The sequence below is a fragment of the Amphiura filiformis genome, chromosome 5 (genome assembly GCF_039555335.1).
Source record: "Amphiura filiformis chromosome 5, Afil_fr2py, whole genome shotgun sequence".
NCBI lineage: Eukaryota > Metazoa > Echinodermata > Ophiuroidea > Amphilepidida > Amphiuridae > Amphiura > Amphiura filiformis.
This window is the reverse complement of record NC_092632.1, coordinates 68,126,604-68,149,613: the sequence shown is the minus strand read 5'-3', so window position 1 is coordinate 68,149,613 and position 23,010 is coordinate 68,126,604. Positions and strand designations below refer to the sequence as shown.

The 23,010-nt window shown below is 36.5% G+C and overlaps 1 protein-coding gene across 1 annotated transcript in view; it reads right to left on the bottom strand.

The window, feature by feature from the left end:
* LOC140151949 (polypeptide N-acetylgalactosaminyltransferase 16-like) overlaps nt 1-23,010 on the bottom strand; it is a 274,100-nt gene that overhangs the window by 46,907 nt on the left and 204,183 nt on the right. Inside the window, 1 exon segment of the mRNA XM_072174254.1 lies at nt 5,370-5,457. Coding sequence (XP_072030355.1) covers nt 5,370-5,457 — 88 coding nt within the window.

Sequence of the window (23,010 nt, the reverse complement as noted above, 5' to 3'; positions counted from 1 at the left end):
CTTCTACCTTAGATGGCTATAAAACTTTTAATCGCTCTGGTCTTTGTTTGCTTTTGCTAAATCCTGTTCAAGTGGTGGGTTACCAGGCATTGTATTTTGTATAGGTATGCATAACCAACAATTTACAATGAGAGAACTTTCTTAAACCTTGTTGACTTGGGGATGATTTGAAATGACCGCCAATTATGAATGTTTGATATTTATTGCCAGCAATGTGGAAAAAGAGACACATGTAGAAACGAAAAAAAGCTATAATTTTGTTGAAGCAGCAAAGTTTAACAAACCATAACCCCGCTTCTGGATATCCATTGAAGTCAAATGATATACCATTTTTAAGTTTATGATGTTTAACACGAAATAAAACAAAATTGACAGGGGAGGAATTTATGGCTCATTCGCCGTGAATGGTCACATATGTCTAAAATATCAATTTTAATATTTTGCCATAAATTTTGCCGGGAAATTTTGAATTTCAAAAAATCAAAATTATTTGATATCAGAAGTACATTCCTCGTATTCAGAATGCAATTTGGTGTGTATGATGTGCCCATCTGAGGTCCCACAAAAAATGCTGTGCAAAAGTTGCTATTGGAGCCATAGATTTGGTAGAGGATATCACAACATGTCCCTTATTATACTTTTCATGGTTTATAGCCTGCACTAGGAACAGACCTCTTTCTTTTGACCGACTTTGCCTCATCTTTTGGTTGTAGTCTTACTAAACTAGTTCAGTTCCATTGAGCTCCATCATATACCCAAAAGCTTACACTATAAGCAGATGAATGATGTATATAGTTATAGCAGAGCCATATATTCCCAGGGAATGTTAGTCAGATGCGCAATAAATGACTGCAACTGCCAGCATGAAATGATGAGTTCATTTGTAAAATGAGATATACACTATAGCTGCCTTGTGAGATTTGTTTTGAAATTACATCGTTATTGATACTCATTTTATATTTTAATGTCCTTTTTTATACCATATCTTACTATTAATGAAACCATTTTTCACCCTGATGTGGCAGTGACAATTAAATGAGTTGAGGCAGGGCCGCAGCAAGCTGGGCGGCCGGGTATGGCATGGCCACCCCACTTTTTGAGAAATTTGTTATGTTTTCATTTATATCTCTATTTCAATTTGGGCATATATTTGTAATTTGGCCGCCCCACATTTATCAACCTTACTACGGCCCTGGGTTCAGGCTTTTTTTCGCACATGCACCTATGCAGCATTTTCAAGTGTGGGTGTGTATGTGTGTACGCCAGCACTTTGAACAAACACTAGTGATTTGAAGCTGCGCCCAATGAAATGTGCACAGTGTCACTGCCATATAAGGGTGAAAAATGGTATAGTGCCCCCAAATTAGCAATTACAGAGTATCAGAAAATAACAGCCTTAATACAAAATACCCGGACAAAATTAAATACAAAATACCCGGACAAAATACACCACGCAGCCTTTGGTCATATCCTAGTTGCATCTCAACACTTAAGTGATTCAGAAATGGAAGTAGGAGATGTTTCAAGGGAATGAATCTTACTCAGTGAACTCCATTTCTTATATCCCCTGCTTTCATTAAAGGTATTATGTCAGATTTGCTTAAAAGGATGTATAAAGTAGCAGTTTTAATAATTGTTTATTTTTACATTGTGCACTGATGTCAAAATTAATCCAGAGGACTTAGTAAATCAAAATCTAAAGTACTCTAACTGCAGGAAAATTAATCAATGTCAGAAAGGTTGAAATTCTTTTTCAAACTCAGAAATTGATGCAAGGGCACCAATGTGTGTTACATTGTAACCATATACGCACATATGAGTGAAGTCTTACACACCACTCAACATCTAATATTGGGCTATTCCATTTAAAATCCACACTACCCCTGTGGAAGATTTTGGAAATATCTTCCACAGGGGGAGTAGGTTTTTCAAATGTAATTGGTCAGGGTTAATCATTTTGAAACCTATACTCCCTCTGTATTATGGCTTTACCTATATCTTCCACAACTGGAGTGAGTATTTCAAATGGAAGTTACCCAATTGTCTATTTTATTCAAAACTCATACTCCCTCTGTGGAAGACTTTGGCTAAATCTTCCACAGGGGTAGTGCGGACTTAGCCCATTGTGGAAAAACAACGAGGATGTAAGTGACACAGATTTCTTTTGTTTTTACCTCATGATTATTGCTTTCATTGAGTACCATATCCCCAAATTTAATAAACTGACAAAAACTTTTATGTATGTTCAAAATGAAAACAATTCAAATTGAATCATATTGATCTATGTAGCAGGGAATACCAATGGGAATGAAACCAATTTATGTGAAGTAAAAAAATGTGACCAGATACCAGGAAAATGGGTGTTTTTTACCTATTTTTCGCAAAATTGGGCACCACCCAGGATGGGTCACCAAAATTTTTTGTTTTTTGTTTGGTCAGTCCCCCCAATATTGAAAATCTTCCTAAGCCAATGATTTAGCAAGCACCAGAAATTATTTACCAATTTTGGTACATCAAAATAATATTGTTGTACAAACATTAATAGTTGCGAAATTAATTTTGTCGGAAACATGTTTTGAAGAATGAAACAGGTGCATAGCCAGCATTGTCAGTCCGGGGGGAGGGGGGAAATGTCAGTATCGTCCCTATTTCTCCTCCCTTTCCCTTTTCCCTCCCCTTTCCCTTCTCTTTCCCCTCTCCTTCCCCTTTCCCTTCTCTTTCTCCCTCTTCTTCCCCTTCTTTCTTTCTCTTCTCCTCATCCCTATTTTAGGTGCTCCCCCCCCCCGCTGGCTACGCTACTGATGGCCATTGGGTAAATGTTCAACAGATCCCATTTCTATTAGACATGGTGATATGATATGAGCATTCATATAGTACACACAGCTTCAACTACAATACAGCAAACATCTTTTGAAAAGTTTGCTTGAATCAAAGAACGGAAGCTAGCATAGAATGATAGAATAGATGTCAATATAGCTTCGATTACGGTGTGCCAGGCAACTAATGTGTTGTAAAGCTTTGCATAGGAATGACATGTAGTGTCAACACGCCTCAATTGATTTAGGAACTGTGATAAAAAATTCTACACCTTAAAACTCTGCATGCTAGCCATTGATTTCAACATAAAAAAGTCCCAAGTTTTTAGATATTTTCTCAAGATATCAAGAGCTATCTCAAAAACCACTGAACCAATACTAGGCTTGTTTGTACTCATTTTAATGCATATTCCATGACGATTCCAAATATGGTCATGAAAATGTACAATTCTAAAACTTTTTGAAATTTTTGAAAAATGAGACTTGTCGTCTGCAGTCGACACCTGCGTGGAGAGCGTCAACACACGAAACTTGAACATGAAAGTTTCTTAACTACATCTCTGCTAAATAGTGACTCCTTTTAATAAATGTTTATTCATTTCTATTCAGTTCTTTTCCTTTTCTTAAAAAGCGCCAAATGCCGTAAAGTTTGGGCAATATTTTCCTAATTATCTTTAGTTTGTTTATTTCACAATCATAACTCAGAAGACACAACACAACCATTGTTTCTACATATTGAAAACCATAACAAACAAACAAACAAAACCAACAAGATGCACACAAATTTTACAAATATATTTAAACTAAATATGAAAAATATTAAAGGCATTCATGGAAGGTAGGATTATTGGGAATTTGATTTCAAATGTGATCAAGGAATCATTAAAATAATTTAGGGATCTTATTTCAGTGGCATAACTAGGGGGCACCACTAGGGGGGGGGGGGCACCAAATCGGCCTCACTAAAAAAACAAATTGAACTGAAGCCATTCCCACACCCTTGCGTCTAAGATATTCTCGGGTGGGGGTAGGGGCACCAATTTTGTTTCTTGCCCCGGGCGCTACCAACCCTAGTTACGCCACTGCCTTATTTTTTTAGAGGCAATTTATGCAAGTATTCACTGTGCTGTGCATGCAGCAGTAAGATAACAAACTGCCAAATAAAATCTTATCTCTGTTAATAACCCAGGACATTATTCCCAGTTGGATTCAGATGTTTAGAATTGGTGCACTGCTGGCGCATCAATGCAATCATCGCCATCGTTGGTTTACGCTAAGATTCAACGCAGCACGAAAACGTCAATGTTAACAGTTGTAACTTTATTAGGATTGAATCATGGGTTAAACAACCATCTCTTTCGTCAGTTGACCTAGTTGACATTTTAGCCTATATACCTATACATCAAGCCAACGAGGGACCAGCCTCTAATGACAACATTATCGCTGCAGTGCTCCAAATAAGATAAAACCCCTTCCCATAATGCACCATGTTCTAATCAGAACCAATAAAAGTGACCATTTTGTCAATGAATCCAATGAGATTTTACAGTCGACTGCAGACGACTTTTTTTTTAAATGCAAAATTTCAAAATCGTAAATTTTCAGAGCCATATTTGGAATCAGCTGAATAAATGCATTAAAATGAGTATGGTACAAAAAAGAGTAGTATTGGTTCAGTGGTTATTAAGATAGCTCTTGATATTTTGCGAAAATATCTCAAAACTTGGATTTTATATGTTGAAGCTTATGGTTAGCACACAGAGAATTAATCATGTGATTGTTCAATGCTTGAACATTTTGCTTGAGTCTGGTCCCATCAGGACCCAAGTGTGTCTCCACACAGAGCAACAGTTTTAACGTACAAACAAACATCATAAATTCAGATATGGATGTATCAGCATATCATAAATTTGATTAGTTTTGCTGTAGATATCTTACCCATCCCAGAATCCTTTACAACATGATACATCCCTTCATTTTATCAAATGACACTCCCATTGCTTTGTACAGGTTTCCTTTGTTTTCATTTTGAGTATAGACTGGCTGAACATGGGTCGCTAGTCAAGAAATAAATATATTTTGCAAGATCTGGAGGTGCACTATTCACCGAGGTATATATTTTGTCTCTATTGACCCATGTGGCACCGGGGATGTGGCACAACATAGCAAATTAGTACAGAAAATTGAAATGGAAGAAATGCATTATGGGAAGTGTAAGATATCTTCTCTGAGATGATATAAAGCAGGAGCAAATATGGGACATTAGGAACCATCAAAGTTTCTAACATAGAATCAATATTAAAACAAAGCACTGATTTGCATTTAATGCGTAATACAAAAATGCTAAAGACATCAGTTTTTGCATTTTGCACAGAATTCGGCACGGATAACATCTTCTTTGGTAGTGCTCTTGGGAGACCTGGCCCCAGCCTTTGGTTATTGCTTTGGAACACTTTATTACCATGATGCAAAACCAGTGTGCAAATGAGTTAAATCTTACATGTACTGTAAGCATTAGTATGCAGCAACATGCAAGCTGTGTTAGCTATTTACCTCCCCGGAGATCAGGCGAAGCAGCGATGTACGAAAAGCTATCCATGTTGATTACGTCTATGATAGGACTCACCACAAACATAGGGTCCTGTGTGTTAGAAGCAGAAGAGAGAGGGAGGGAGGGAGGAGGGGTAGAACAATAATGGAGAGATATACAGAGGGAAGGAGGGAGGGAGAGAGGGAGGGAAAGGGTGTGAGTCACAATTTGAGACAAGAAAGTGTTAGTACATTAATAATATTCATTATTGACTGGAAAAATGTGGGGGAGAAAAGTTGTGAAAGAGGATGGATGTGAGATGGGTCAAGAGGTGGATGAGAAGAGGGTAAAAAAATACAAAGAAAATCTTGAAAAGAGAAGAATAGATGAGAAGAATAGATGAGAAGAAAGAAAGGGAGATGGATGGCAGAGGGTGAGATGTGTTGAAATAAAGAAGAGACTATAAAATGAGAGAAATGGAGGACCAGTAAAATGGGAAACAGGGAATGAGGAAACATGATCGAAGAGAGAGAGAAAGAAAGAAAGAAAGAAAGAAAGAAAGAAAGAAAGAAAGAAAGAAAGAAAGAAAGAAAGAAAGAAAGAAAGAAAGAAAGAAAGAAAGAAGGAAAGAAAGAAAGAATGAACAAAAGAAAGAAAGAAAGAAAGAATGAATGAACAAATGAATGAAAGAAAGTAAATAAGAAAAAAAGAAAAAAAAGAAAGAAAGAAAGAAAGCACGAAAAGAAAGAAAGAAAGAAAGAAAGGCAACAGTGAGAGAAACAGTATAAAGAGAGGGAGAGAGGATCAAGATACAATTGGAGAGATAAAACGAAGAGAGGGAGAGAGCATGTATAAAGAGAGGGTGAGAGAGAGGTAATGAAACAAGAGATGTCCAGCCATGTATAGAATTTAGTTACCTGTATAATATATCTCTAGTGGGAGTATATTCACCTGTTATCATGTCTATAATTACGCATTTCTGGAACACGTTATCACATGTTATAACACCTATAACTCTCATCTTACATGTGTGATGTGATTAAATCATCATTTACTAACGTTAGATGGGCACTGTTACATTTGCATAAACTTTCAACAGAAGGTATTGAACTCCAGAACATGAAAATACTTGTTTAAGATTTGATGTACGCGTAAATAATGGTAAATGAGAAATAATTGCAAAGAAGGAAAGAAAAATGATATTATTTTTACAAATGTATTGAACACAAGCATCCTTTTATACTGCATCCTAGTAGAGTAAATAAACACAGCAAAATAAAAAGTCTCCACTAGTTCCATCCCCATTTCATCAGAGTCTGATGAGTTTATGGCAAAATAATTTATATAATAATTTTCTATACACTTTTCTTCAAAGGTTGATACCAAATTTGATATCAAAAGTTTAATCATTGGGATCATAGGAGCCGTTGTTTGGAAATTCATGCAATTTTAAAAATGACAAATTACAAATTGACCATGCAAAAGCCAATGCATTGTATCAGCTTATTATGTAGCCTGAAGCACCAGGGATCATTATTAAGCTACTTGCGGTTCGCCATTATGCACTATGTGTGGGAGAGCCTCGAACTGGCAGCATACATGAATGGGAATTGAACTAGTCATAACGTTCTGTGGAAGTTTACATAATTCTTCCTTTCATGTATGCTGCCAGTTCGAGGCTCTCCCTTTATAGTGCATAATGGCGGAACCGTGCAAGTAGCGAATACACTTGCCTGCACACAATTGAAAGAGCGGGGTATTTGATTTTGACATGCATGGGTAAACCTTTAACCTGCCTGCCTATTCAGGTGACATAATTCTTGACACTCACGCTAGCTCTGCTACGTGATACAATTCCCTATGTCATTTTTAAAATTGCACAAATTTCCAAACAGTGGTTCCTATGCTCATCACGATGATTAAACTTTTGATATCAAATTTGGTATCAACCTTCGAAGGAAAGTGTATAGAAAATTATTATATGCATTATTTTGCCACAAACTCATCAGACGTTGATTAAATGGGGATGGAACTAGTGGAGACTTTTTATTTTGGCTGTGTTTAATTTGTTGAAGATACTGGACTTCCTAATATGAAGCAAATGCTACCAATCACATTATGTTATATTCCTTTCTATATAATAGCCAATGTGAGGAGTGTAGTGAAGACTGCCAACATTTTTACACACCCAGTACCCCTATGGAGTGGAATAGCCAAGGGACAAGAAGCTGCCCCCTTTGTTAGATGTCTTCCCCCATGCGGGATGCTGGCCATCCTGATATTTAAGAATTTTAGGCTTATTTTGTACTTTTTAGCCCATTTTCGTCAAATTTTGCCTCCCTTGAAATTGTCCTGGCTATGTGCCCCTATAGTACAGTTTTCTCAATTATTCTCCATAATCAGGAATATTTTAAATCACAACTGCTCTGTTTTGTTCACAATGTTTAACTACTTGCCATGACCAATTCATTAACTTTTTTTATACCTGTGGAAGTCTGGAGGATATTCCAAATGTATTCTCTACATCCTATCAGTAGAGAATAATTTCAATTCTTTACTTATAATATAATTATACCACAATATCATGTTCAACCCAATACAACTTTAAATATAATTCCATCATAGACCCTGGAAATAGAATATTTCCAGGGTCTATGATTCCATTATAGAGAAAAAAGCGATTCCATATAGAATTCATCCCTTAGAGTAATACAATTAACACCGCTTTGCAAATGGCATCCTCCTAAACGACCGCCAACGTAATTTGTCTGACAAAAATTTGATACTAATGTGATGAAATTAGACAAAAATTGCCCCAGGAAATGGCTGCACGTATGCTCAGCCGACAATACGAATGACCCCAGCGTCTTATCGGACAGCTCGTTAGCAAATCAAGTCTGCCCCAGATATATCGCTAACCTAATAGACCTGTTTTAATGCGCACATATGACTATTCCATTTGAATCATCACATCCCTATGCAAGAAATGCCCTTAATCTTTTACGGGGGTGTAGAATCCAAACGGAGCCACCCATTCAGGTAACCCTACTTGAAATTCACACCCCCTGTGCGGAAGATTAAGAGCATGTCTTTCAGGGGGAGTATGGATTTCAAGTAGAGTAGCATTACTGTACTTTTACGGGTGTAGAATCCAAGCGGAGCCACCCATTCAGGTAACCCTACTTGAAATTCACACCCCCTGTGCGGAAGATTAAGAGCATGTCTTTCAGGGGGAGTATGGATTTCAAGTAGAGTAGCATTACTGTACTTTTACGGGGGTGTAGAATCCAAATGGAGCCACCCATTCAGGTAACCCTACTTGAAATTCACACCCCCTGTGCGGAAGATTAAGAGCATGTCTTTCAGGGGGAGTATGGATTTCAAGTAGAGTAGCATTACTGTACTTTTACGGGGTGTAGAATCCAAACGGAGCCACCCATTCAGGTAACCCTACTTGAAATTCACACCCCCTGTGCAGAAGATTAAGAGCATGTCTTTCAGGGGGAGTATGGATTTCAAGTACAGTAGCATTATTGTACTTTTACGGGGGTGTAGAATCCAAATGGAGCCACCCATTCAGGTAACCCTACTTGAAATTCACACCCCCTGTGCGGAAGATTAAGAGCATGTCTTTCAGGGGGAGTATGGATTTCAAGTACAGTAGCATTATTGTACTTTTACAGGGTGTAGAATCCAAATGGAGCCACCCATTCAGGTAACCCTACTTGAAATTCACACCCCTTGTGCGGAAGATTAAGAGCATGTCTTTCAGGGGGAGTAAGGATTTCAAGTACAGTAGCATTACTGTATAAAACAAGGCAAGCCTATGATAGTGATTGAATCATGATTAAACCCTTCTTGAAAGCTTGAGCAAATAAGTCTAAAGTACTATCCAGTGGTTATCTAAACACAGCTATGTAATATCACTAGGATCCAAAACATTCTCATCTATTAGCGCACAGTTCTTTAACCCCAATACATTTGTTCATTCACTGAATGACCTTTGAAATTTTGGGTACAAAAACTCATACTTTGCAACTTGAGGTCAAATTTTGCACTATGATTGTTTAATTGAGGTTATTGGACTGTGCCATTGGGATGAGGCCATTGTGGTCCATAGTATATACAATGATGGTCCCAAGTATCTGTGATCAAATTGAGATAACCCAGAATAAGACGCACACTATCCTCACCAAAGATGTTATTTTTCGGTTGCACAAATCCGCCAATTAACAATGGATGTATGCCAATGTGTTAAATGTAGTTCCTAGGCATCATTGTAAGTGATGCATGCAAGCGTGATGCGGTGTTTGCCATAGAACAGATTTTGAATAATGGCCAAAACAAGCGATCAAATTCTTGTATTTTTTAATGCTCTAAGTGCTGACCATAGGCTTCAACATAAAAAGTCTAAGTTTTGAGATATTTTCTCAAAATTTAATGTTTTTTCATGCTGATTCCAAATATGGTCATGAAAATGTACTATTCTGAAATTTGTTAATTTTTAAAGAAAATTTGAAACTTGTCGTCTGCAGTCGACACCCGCTTGTAGAGGGTTAAGGTTTCCAGCTACATGAACATCCGACATGGCATTTTGCTGAAGTGGTATATTCCATTTTTTTGTTACCCTTTCATTTGTGAATTTTTCATCTGAGGGGAGGGGAGTGCGGATCAAATCCAAATGTGTTTGTAAGTATTAAAATACTACAACTGATTCATGCCTCCAATAATCCCATGGTTCATGCTCATAATAAGACAAATTTCTAGCAACACTATCACCATCATCACTGTATTTCTGGCAACTCCATCACCATCTATCACCCTATTTCCAGCAAGACTATCACCATCTATCACTATATTTCTGGCAACATTATCATCATCTATCACAGTATTTCTGGCAACTCCATCACCATCTATCACCCTATTTCCAGCAAGACTATCACCATCTATCACTAAATTTCTGGCAACATTATCACCATCTATCATTTCTAGCAACATTATCACCATCTATCACTGTCTGGCAATACTATCACCTTCTATCACTGTATTTCTGTCAACACTATCACCATCTATCACTGTATTTCTGGCAACACAATCTTCATCTATCACTTTATTTTTGGCAACTATATCACCATCTATTACTTTATTTTTGGCAACTCTATCACCATCTATCACCCTATTTCTGGAATCACTATCACCATCTATCAGTGTATTTCTGGCAACACTATCACCATCTATCAGTGTATTTCTGGCAATACTATCACCATCTATCCGTGTATTTCTGGCAACACTATCACCATCTATCAGAGTATTTCTGGCAACACTGTCACCATCTATCAGTGTATTTCTGGTAACACTATCACCATCTATCACTGTATTTCTGGCAATACTATCACCATCTATCAGTGTATTTCTGGCAACACTATCACCATCTATCAGTGTATTTCTGGCAACACTGTCACCATCTATCAGTGTATTTCTGGCAACACTATCACCATCTATCACTGTATTTCTGGGTCAACAAGTGTAAAGAGAGTGAGCTGTTGGATAAAATGGGATAGATAACGACAAGCTTCATCCAAAGAGTTGCGTTTATTTTGGTTGACATTTTGAGGAGGACATTAAGATGGGAAGTAGGCTAGGTTTATAAACCTTCCAGCACAGATGGGGATGTTATACAGTATGATCCACAAATCAATGGTTTAGTGCAATAATGGGCTATTCCATTTAAAATCCACACTACCCCTGTGGCAGATTTTGGATATATCTACCACAGGGGGAGAATGAATCTCAAATGGAATGAACACATGAAGAGATGCCCGAGCGATCGGCGAATATGTCTCTTTGTAACCAATCAAAATAGAAATAGGCCGATAATTCAGATGGTAGTACCCATTTTGTTATAATGGGCTATTCCATTTAAAATCCACACTCCCTCTGTGGAAGATTTTGAAAATATCTTCCACAGGGGGAGTATGAATTTCAAATGGAATGAACACATTAGTAGGTCCATTTGTAACTTGCCCTCCCTCAGTGAAAGATTTGGGTTGAATCTTTCTCAGAGGGTGTATGGAGCTGCCTAATGTGTTCATTCCATTTGAAATTCATACTCCCCCTGTGGAAGTTATTTCCAAAATCTTCCACAGGGGTAGTGTGTATTTTAAATGGAATAGCCCAAATGAATGTGTAAATAAAAAGTTATCATTCCAATTTTGTTAAGGAAAGATGAAGTACTGATACGCCAATATTTTCGCGTACAGATATTTTTGCGGTTTCAAGTATCACTGACAATTTTGTGAGGTGTTAAATTCATGGTTGTTGGCAACTTATATAATAAAGACATAAGAAATTTCTTCATTTCAACATATTCGCGGGTTATTATTTTCACAGGCACATATTAATCCGTGAAATTCCCGAAAATAAAACCACCGCAAAAATGTCGGGCACTCAACTTAAATTTTGGTAGGGGTGTACGTGCGGCACGGAGCGCCAAACTTTGGGAACAAAGAACTGATTTTTGGGGGGTCTGTGAACTAAAATCAGGCCAAATTATAGGCTTTGGAGCTAAAATTGGGCCAAATTATAGGCTTTTTAGCTTTAAATTTTTTTTTTTTTTTTTTCAAATTTGAGCTAAAATTTTCAGAGTTTGAGGCTCAATGAACTGGATCATGATGCAAATGTGGGTCTTAAGGAACTGCCGGAGTGGAGAGCCTGAAAAGGGACCCTTGACCGCTGCACATACCCGTACCACCTTAACATGTGAGTAAGCCCCCCCCCCCCCGGAGTGATATTGACCAATACCTCCTTGTAGATCATTCATAGCAGATTGGCAGAGAAACCCAATTTTGATTCGATCATCATTTCCCATTTCCTGGGTATTTTAATATGTATAGACAGTATGATGACACTCATATGTATCCATGCTTACTATTTCTAGAACTGCCTCAGTTCCTCTGATTGAGATGTCCTACGTGCAGCCACCGAGTCTGCCAGGCTGATCGCGATGCCCTCAAATAGTGCGCTTTGTGTGCATGGCTAGCTGCAAATCAGCCAATGAGCCCACCAGAGTTAATTGCCAGAGAGGGCCTGTCATCTTGGTACTTAACAAGTGCTAACTATTTCAATTAATAGTACTACGTGTAGCAACCAACTCTTAAACTCTATGTATGGCCAAGTACATACATATAGGTTAGTGCATGGAGTATATGAGTATGATATTCATCAATATGTCCTCCGCGGTCATTCATGGCAAATGTATACTCAAATGTACCCACGCTTACTATTTCAACTAGCAACCACCTATTAAACTATGTGCATGTAGGTTAGTGACTAGTGAGTATAAGAGTATGAGACTGAGTATGTGAGTATGGAAGCAAGTGAATCCTCCTCCATAAAGGCATATTCATAGCTGATGTATACTCAAATGTATCCATGCTCACTAAGTCAACTACAGAACTAGAAAATGCCTGTTAAACTATGGGCAAGTGGGTTAGTGAGTGTGAGAGTATGCGAGTATGGGAATAAGTGCCTCCTCCTTAAGGTCATTCATGGCCTTATGTATACTCATGGAAGTCAACTACAGAACTAGCAATCACCTGTTATTTAACTATGGGCAAGTAGCTTAATGAGTATGTGAGTGTGAGAGTATATGTGAGTATCAGAGTATTTAAAGTGCCTCTTCATAGGTCATTCATGACATTATGTATACTCAAATGTATCCATAACATATATTGCTGATCGAGATCGATGAGCAAATGTGATGCATGCTGGGAATGAAAAGAGCTCAAAAGCTATAGAATTTGTCTCCCGAAATCGCAAATTTGAGACCTTTTCCTTCCGAGAATGCATCACTTTCGCCTATCGATCGCTATCAGCAATATACCCTATGCTCACTAAGGCAATTACAAAACTAGCAGCTACCTGTTAGTAGGCTATGAATAAATAGGTTAGTGAGTATGTGAGTATAAGAGTAGGTGAGTATGAGAGTATATGAGTATGATGTTCATCAATACCTCCTCGTAGGTCATTCATAGCCGATGTATACTCAAATGTATCCATGCTTACAATGTCAATTACAGGACTAGCAGCCAACTGAGTATCCTACAGAAAAGAAGCAGCATAGCAAAATCATAAATATAATAGTACACTAAGGACGGAAATCATACTTTATGCCTGAATTTTTCTCTGTGGGTAATTAAGTTTCAATAATTTGCACATTTGACTTTATATATAGGCCTACCTGGTCAATTAGCTCTATAAACACTTAATTTCACAGATGTTGGTAGCCAACTTTTGGAGAAAAAGTTACAAACTCAATTATTTTCTCATAAAATTGGAAATTGTATGGTGTTATGTAATTCAGATTGCACAAACAAACTATGCTTACAGTTTGCATCTAAAAATGAGGGTGCTCTCAGCTTAACAACCAACTACTGGGTCGGTCAATCGCTTTACTTTTTGTTGTTTAAATACAGTATTAAAAGATGGAAGTTCACCATAAAATATGATTGGGGCAATACAAACATTCACATTTGCACATGGATTTCTATAGTGTGTTTCAACTCAAATTGTGACACGATCTGGTCCATGGGGGCCAAAGGACGCATTTTTGAAAATTGAGTTACATTATATATACAATAGGCTATCATTTACTGAAAACACCAAAGGTCTAGCATACTTGGTTCTTTTTTGATGTCTATTTTCTTATGTATTTTATTGTTTTTTACTCCATATTTTTCCCTTTTACTCAGTTTCAAATTTGCTGCCTTTGGCCCCCATGGACCAGATCGTTTCACAATTGAGAGTAATGCCACATTGAATTTTCAAATCAGTGCCTATATGCCATTGCGACCCCAGCATACGGACAAATCACTTTTTCTACCCGTGTGTATACAGCTTGGTGGGATTAGGTTAGCATGCGCAATTTGATGCTGCCACTGCAAAATCCTACTATACTGTGCCAATAAAGTATCCTTACACTTAGAAAAATAATCACAATTTCAAAACTGAACAATATTGGGGTCAATTTGTTTTTTGAATAGATGCACTATCTAATCCTGCACATTATGACACCATATTGAATCCAATGTGACCTCAAGAAGTAAAGTTAAAAGCAATTGAATAGAGCGAAGGTCCAGTTTTAAAAGTGACAAACTGGCCTATAGAAGGTGCAAAAAGATTCCAACAAGCGAAACAAAGAGACAACACAGTTTCTTAATTGAAGCGTTATTTAAAGCAGTTTTTATTTCAGTTTTTGCTTCTCTGTACTTTTCATAACTTTCACTTTATTTGTCAGTTCTTTCGTTTCCGTTTTCTTTCGTTCCTTTTGTTTTAAATTAAAGCAAACGCATAAATTAGCCATTCACCACTCTCAAACCACATGTCTAGTCTGTGGAGTTTTGAATAGGCCAGTTTGTCACTTTTAAATCTGGACCTTCGTCTAATCAAATGCTTGTAACTTTGCTTCTTGAAGTCACATTGGATTCAATGTGGTGTCATAATATGCAGGATTAGATGGTGCATCTATTTAAAAAAACAAATTTACCTCAATATTGTTCATTTTGGAAATTGTGATTATTTTTCAAAGTGTAAGGATACTTTATTGGCGCAGTATATATACTATATGGTGGCATTTTTTTGACCAGCAATATATATAAATGTAATGCATAATTCGTCACCCTGCTACGATAATTGCCTAAGTTATTTGTTGTAATTTTGAGAACAAAGTACAAAATAGAGTTCAAGCATGCAACAGTTATGTAATCACCCTAATTACTTCTGATTATTCCCTTTAAAGGGGCATTTTGTGATCCACAGCCTCATCCCCCACTTTTCCCAAAAAAGTTGAGATTTTTACACCACTGGATACCTCTGGCTACATAATGTTTATGTACCAAATATTTCTTGCAGATTAATTCGTTTAGCAAAAATATCGCTAAATTTGAATTTCGTTCTGGTGCACCAGAACGAAATTACAACACATTGTCTATGGAGCAGTGTAATACACATAATCATGCATAACTCGCATACGCAAAATCGGAATCAACTGAAATTTTGGAAATAAGCTTTTTTCATGGATATCTACTGAAAAATGTCATAAAAAGAGGATGCTAGGATCACGAAATCCTCCTTTAATTTGTCTCATTATCATTTGTTCTTGTACAAAGATTGGTGAATACATATGTTTAAATGTATGCTTGAATCATTTTGGTACTTTCTTCTCAAAATTGCCAAAAAATGACTTAGGCAATTATTGTAGCAGGCTGACAATATGTAACCGTATCATCAATACAGGTCTGTCTATTTGACCAGATTAGGGTTTCAATTCTGTCAATCCCCTGAGCTTATCAAATTACAGTTCAATGATACTTCTAAACAAACAACAAATTTCCACAATTTGTTGTTAAAAAGTTATACCGTCAATTGATAGGCTACTATTATATATTTAATATATATTTATATTAACCAGAATTATCATCACATATTGATTTGATATGGATTTTACTTTTTGTTATGCTACTTTCTCTCTGATTACCATATTGCTATTCCCTAAAGAGTTTCAACTTAAATGATGAACATGGTAAATTTTCATATGAATTGATTTCAATATAATCCGAAAGAACTTGAAAAATATTGGTGCGGTCTAGATCTAACGAGAGGGCGGTTGATGACAAACAAACACTTTTTTGGCCTAATTGTGTTACGACTTTTCAAATTGTAAATAAACACATCTTTAAATTGGTCTTTCAGTACATTCATAATGCATGATCCCCGGCATAATCAACTTTTCAATTGAATGCAAATTTAGAATCCTTTTGAGCGTAAACAACCTCTGCTTGAATAAATTTATGCTAATCCTCAGACGGAATCCAAAACAAATGCTGCATATTTAATCCATTGACTTTCAAATTCCAAATAATCAAGACTTTCTCACTTACAATATCAAAAGCAGAATGTCTTTGTGTACTTGATTTGACAAAATGTCCTTTTTGTCCTGGTGATCAAAGGACAAAATGGACATTGTCAACAACATCTAGAAACACTGGAGAATCATCAATCAGTCTACAAACAGCATTACACGATCGGCGGCAAAACCGGGGGGCTGGGGTTCCAGTGGCCCCTCCACTTTTTTGACCAGGGGGGCCTGCCCCCCTACTTTTAACCCATAATGTGCTGTGTGTAACATGTCTGGGTGAACATAAATAATCAAATCTCTATTCTAGACCCTTAACATGCTTAAAGAAAGTGTAAAGCGGCCATTATTTCGATTTTTTACATCACCCTGACTGGCCCCCCCACTTTCAAAATCGTTCCACCGCCGCTGATGATGAATTCGAAGAATGTTTTCTCTGAAATATTCGGTTCAAAAAGTGAGTGTTGTTGACCAATTTTAAAATATACCTTTGATGTCTATTCCCAACACGTATAAATCTCTTCATTCGAAGTTGAATTACAGTTTTAGAAATCTTACCAGTGGTCCATTTCAATTAACTTTACTCAGTAACTTATGACGAGTCGTAAGTTCTATTTCACTAAACTTACTTATGAACGGTACCATTCGTAAGTAATAGGGATGCTCTACAGGGACCTTTTGGGTGTTTGTAACTTTACAAATGGTTAGTTACGAAGGGTTAAAGGTTTAGTGAAATGGACCCCTGCTTTATATCAGTTCAAATATATAAATTTTTAAGCCTCATCTTTAAGGGTAGACTTGTTGGTCGAATTAGCGACCAAAAAAAAATTGATTTTTGTTATCTAAATCAATATATTATTGAAAAATAATACTTTGATGTTTTGCAAACATTTGTTCTACAAATCAAATACTTTGAAAACTTGCTTAATTTATTGTTGTTAATGAGTTATGTACGTTTTACATTAATTTGTTGTTTCAGCCCTCTTTAAACCATAACTGAAGAACCACAGGACCTACAGAAGTATATCTGTGATATTTGAATTCTTCTACACACAAGCTATGAAATGATCAATGCAATTTTTGCCAAAGCTCACTACCATTCGCAAGATACAGTGAACTACCAAATCGCAACAGTTTAAAATAATTGCTAACCTTAAATTACAGTTTTAGAAATCTTACCTGCTTAGTATCAATTCAAATAATAAATTTGTAAGCCTTATCTTTAAGCTTTCCAGTCTCAAGTTTCAAGATACAAATTTAGCACACTTTGTCACTCACAAGTTACAGACTTATTGATACTATATTCTCTGCTGATCTCCAGTAGATTGCACAGGGGATACGTGTATTACTTTTTATTTGCCCTACAATATTGTATTTCTTGCTTCAATTATCTCAAAGCCATTATAAGAAATATTGCTTTGGCATTCCTACGGGAATGTAACTGAATATTTCTAAAACTTATCACCTGAATATTTACTTATTTTACACATTTTTTTTAAATTCAGAAGTGCAAATGCGATAATTTTAGTACCTGCCTCATTTACTGATATTTACTTTACAAAATACTGGTAATATAATACAAATTGACATGATTTGGTGTATCTTTCACCTAGGTTGATGGGATTTATGGTCCAAACCATATGCCAAACCTAAAGTTTAAAGAATAAGGTATCATAAACACAACACATATTTGGATTGCGCACTACCAATTTGCACAGATTGTGATATGCACTTTTGTTATTGGTCGTCCTGTTTTAGCCCGATCTATTTTTAGAAAGGGAAGATGTAAAAGTCATCTATTTTTACAAACTTTTAAGCAAAATTTTGTGAAGAGATCAATGTGACGGTTATGAATAAGGTTAATAACTTTGCATCAGTAATGCACCAGGCATTGTAAAAAATCTAAACATTTTGCTTTGGACCTCAGAATATCGGGATATTCCTTGGTTCCAAAGGCAAAATGTTTAGATTTTTCACAATGCCCTCCAAATAACCGATGCACAGTTATTAACCTCTAATTCACCTCCTCAAAAGGTGGCTGAAGGTTGATGGCGAGGTTCACTCGCATCATCCCACATTCACCTTCATCTGATCTGTTTCTACTGGAACTGTTTCTATTCCTTGCAGGCCTGCATTAACCTGAATTCACCTGCAACCGCGTACTCAGTAGAAACACACTCATTGTTACGTCCCACAAACAAGGATACACTCACTACCTTTGCAAAAGGATACGATTGTAAAACATGTGCAATTTTGACATATTTTAATTTCACAAAAGATGATAATTCTGTAAATTTAAAGTGTTCCAATTTGCCTCTTTTTACCAAATTTTGACAGCTGATTATTTTTTCTTTGTATAAATTAAAATTAACACCAGTCTTTTATTTTAATCTTTGTGGAAGAAATAAATTTGCCACAAAAATGACTGGTTTTATCTGTAAGTGATGGCATGGGCAAGGAAGCAGGGCAGCATTTTGTCAAGTGATGGCATGGGCAAGGACGCAGGGCTGCATTTAGTCAATTTCAATGACTATTTAATGTCAGTTGTGTATGTATGTACACACCCACACTGTGAATTGACGTTTCCACGATCCTAAAAGTGGGGTCAAGTGACTTAAAATTGTCTTCCCTGAGTTTGAGGCCTATCAAGTGTCATAGAATACAACCGATTATCGCAATTTTGAGACAATTTATGAAATAATGCTTTCAAAATTTTAAGAAAGTGTCAAAGTTATGCAATGTTTCTGACTGTCTGTTTTAAGCAATAATGTGTGATTTGCATAAAGAACAGATAAATAGTTTTCACTGATCACATTGTCCCATTTTAATTTCAAATCAAACAAATGAGGTAAGCAAAGAAAATTACTATTTCATTCCAGCATCTCTACAATGCGTGTATTAGCTAAATGATCATATTACATGTATTATTGCATGGAGCTTCGTACAGCTTTTTTACAATTTATACGTCACTGATTCAATGATACATGTACACATGAGCTCATTAGCGCCAATTCGGCTTGAAATGTGTGGGGGGCGGACAATCAGCCTGAAATGTCAAAAAGTGGCTGAAAAGAACAAAAAATGGGTCATTTCGCCAAAAGGTGGGGGTCATGTGCCTCCTGCCCCAGGGATTGATGCCCATGCATGAGCTGACATTCACGAGACGTGTTAGCAAGCACTCGATCTGTGAACTCTGAATAAAACTTTAGATCTCCAAATTTAATATAACAAATTAAATCTTACTGTAAAAGCACTTCAGGTTTGGTTTTTCACATGGTATTTTAGTACACCACTGGGCATTACAATCATGCAAAAAAGTAGACATTCAAGAAAAATTGAGGGCATCGCTGTAGAGCAAATCACACATTATGGCTTTAATGTGTAATGAATGAGTCTTTACAACATTCAACTTCCTGGCAAATTAGCATTTATTCAGATGACTTCCTACAACTAAAATCCATCAGATGGAGCTTCCTCATGTCAAAACAAACTTGTGATGTGCTTTATATCAAAATGTATAGTGTTTTACAGGCCCGTACGCAGGGGTGCGAGCAAAAAATGTTTTTTGTTTTTTACGCTTTTTTCATGTTTTTACGCTTTTTTGGTCAAAAAAGGTCAAAATTTTGGGAAGAAAGTCCACTTTTCACTTTTGCCCCCCCCCCCTGGAAAAAAGGTCCACTTTTTTTCAAAATCAGCACCCCTCCCAGAAAAAAATCCTGTGTACGGGCCTGGTGTTTCAGTCATACAGTCATTTTATACAGAAACATCACAAATGTCAACGTATCATCATTTTATATGTTCCTATTAATCATTTTGACACACTGTTGTAACATTGACATGTGACATGAATGGATCCGCTCAGACTAAAGTAGGGTCATTTTTAAAATTTAGTTATTACCATTTCTAACTTGCTCAGTCCTTACACTTTACTGACGTTGAAATCCCCGCATCCCTGACATACTTGGTTGCAAAGTTATAAATCTTTTTGTTGTTGGACAGGAAAAAAACCCTGTGTCATTGACCCCTGAACATGTTTAAAACAAAACCTCCTATGTAACCGGTTGGCAGTTTTGTTTTAAACATGTTCAGGGGCCACAAACACATAGGAGGTTTTTCCTGCCCAACAACATTTTATTTGTTCATTTTCTTCTGTTTTTATTGTATTTTTGCTCTTATTTTCACCTATATATCTCACTTTCGTTATTGTCACCTTTCAATATATGTCGATATTACAATAGGAACATTTTCCAGCTCAATACTATTATATGAGGAAGTGCAATAAATGTGCACCATCAACACGCTACATCATGAAATCCAAAATGTCCAATACCGTATTGTTTGTAATAAACGCCCCAGGGGCGTTGCATTTTTCCAAAAGGGGGGGGGGCATTTATTGAAGGTGAATTGTCAGTGAAAAAAACTTAAAAATCAGGTTAAATTTCCCGATGGTGCTCCTGTAGAAAAGAGGGATTTACGGCTATACTAATGGCGACGCCCATGGTAAATATCATTTTTGTGGTAAATACATCAAAATTACACCCGTAAGTACATCATCAAGCAAGAATCTAGTGAAATTCTACCATAAATAGGCAATGGAGTGGATGGAAGTTTGAATCATAATAGGTTTTGTCCATGCAATTTAGCGATCGTCACTGACAAGACTGACTGACTGATGCCAGTTTTAAAGCTTACTCACACGATATTCACAGAAAAATGGGAGGGGGGTGTTTATTAGAGGGGGAGCGTTTATTACAAACAATACGGTATATGGCATAAAATGTGTCATTTATTGAAGAAAATCACTTCACTTTATTTCATTGTTTCCTCAGCTGTCTTTTTCATACAGGACATGACAATTTGAGGTATTTGACTAAAATTTGAATTTTTGCAAGTGATTATGTTTACATTGTAAAAAACCCCAAAATATATAAAGACATTGTACATTTCATTTGGCCTTATGTCGGAATCAATTTTATATGATCACATGCATTATTTTGTCCTACATATTCTCGCGATGTCATACTGCTGGTAAATCAATGCCAGTCAATTTCACCCGAGGGCTCTCACTTAAATAGCGACTCTATTATCACGTCTAGTTTTCAGCGACCAGAATGCAGACTCTGTTTGTACTAGGGAGTGAGGATGAACAAAATGTCACTATTTGTTTCTGTGGCATCTGAAAAGATTGCTTTAAAATCACTGAAAATTTATATAACTAAAAAAGTACATTTTGGGTTTTGATGCTTCAAAATGGTATATTTTATCTCATTATATGACATTCTCGTTGTAACATTACCAAAATTCATCTGCACAGCATATGTTTATAGTAAATATTCGCCCTAACTTTCAGCTTTGAGGACGAACTGCCATTTTAAGGTGTTTATGGTTCCATGAATTAAAACAAGAAAAGTCTCAGGTCAACATATGTTGAGTTTTTGATCATTTGTCATCTAAATCATCTAGTTTCACCCAATATTGGTGGCGTTTAACTGTTACAGTTCTGAATATGAGAACATTCCACCAGAAATCAGCCAATTTTCCATTGAAAACTGTGTAATAGATAATTAATGTTGTTGAACCTATAGAAAAAGTTAGCTACAGGTGGTGGTGGATGTGATCGCCATTTTTGACATCGCCATTGGATTAACACATAATCATGAAATCTTCACAAACAATTCTAAATTTGTTATGTGGTGTCAAAGCAAAATTATCTTACACTAAAACCGTTGGGGTACGACAATGTACCACACTCTAAGTATGTTGTTTTTCAATTTATAAATGCTAACCGTATATTTTGAATGGGGCTGTCAGCCTTGTATTTTCGCCAGCCTCGAACGTCACATGTCGCGTGTCCTATACCGCCTGGTTATCTATGTTATTTTGAAGAAACCAATCAGGGTTGCAGCTAGAGAATCTTTAGTGCCGGGTGGTATCATGAGGGATTTTTTCATGAAATTGACCATTTTATTGAAAATTGCCTAAATTTGGCAAAATTCTATGTGATTATGCAATTTTTAACACTTGAGTGCTGGGTGCTAGAGCTTAAATTGTTTATCAGTGGTGGGCTATAAATCTAGTGCCGGGCTCTGCCACCCGCCATAGCTACATCCCTGAAACCTATAGATTGAATTTCATTGATGTCATATAATATTATGATTGCTTGTAAAACAAAATGTTCAAAAGAAATCTTTTGAAAAGTTGTCATTCATTATGTGCTTGAAAATATAATTTTTCAGGATTTCTCAAATATAAAAATGAAATGCAGTAAAATTGCTTCAAAAACAAAATGCGCAGGGCCTAAGGCAAATCAACTTGTGTTTCAGCTTAAAATGCATGTATTCACCAGAAAACAATTTTGAATTTTTCGCTTTATTTTCAAATAATGCCTTAACCCAAACCTACATCAATATTTCAATATAATCCTATACCTAGCTATTAAATCTCACCCATCCATCCCATCTATCAAACAAAAAAGACATCATTGTTTTGCACAAATTCAGGCCACGAAATGAACTCCACACAAATGATCAAAATAGTACAGATCTAAATCACCTAGAGGTATAAAATGTTCCCTAACTAGCCAAGAAAATGATTTCCACTGATTGAAATTGGCAATGCAATGTATGCTATTCTGACTGTAGGCCGGATACACAGAGGAGAGATACTCATCACTAGGATCCACAACATGCTCTATCAGGGCACAGTTCTTTAACCCCAATGCACTTGTACATTCATTGAATGACCTTTGGAAA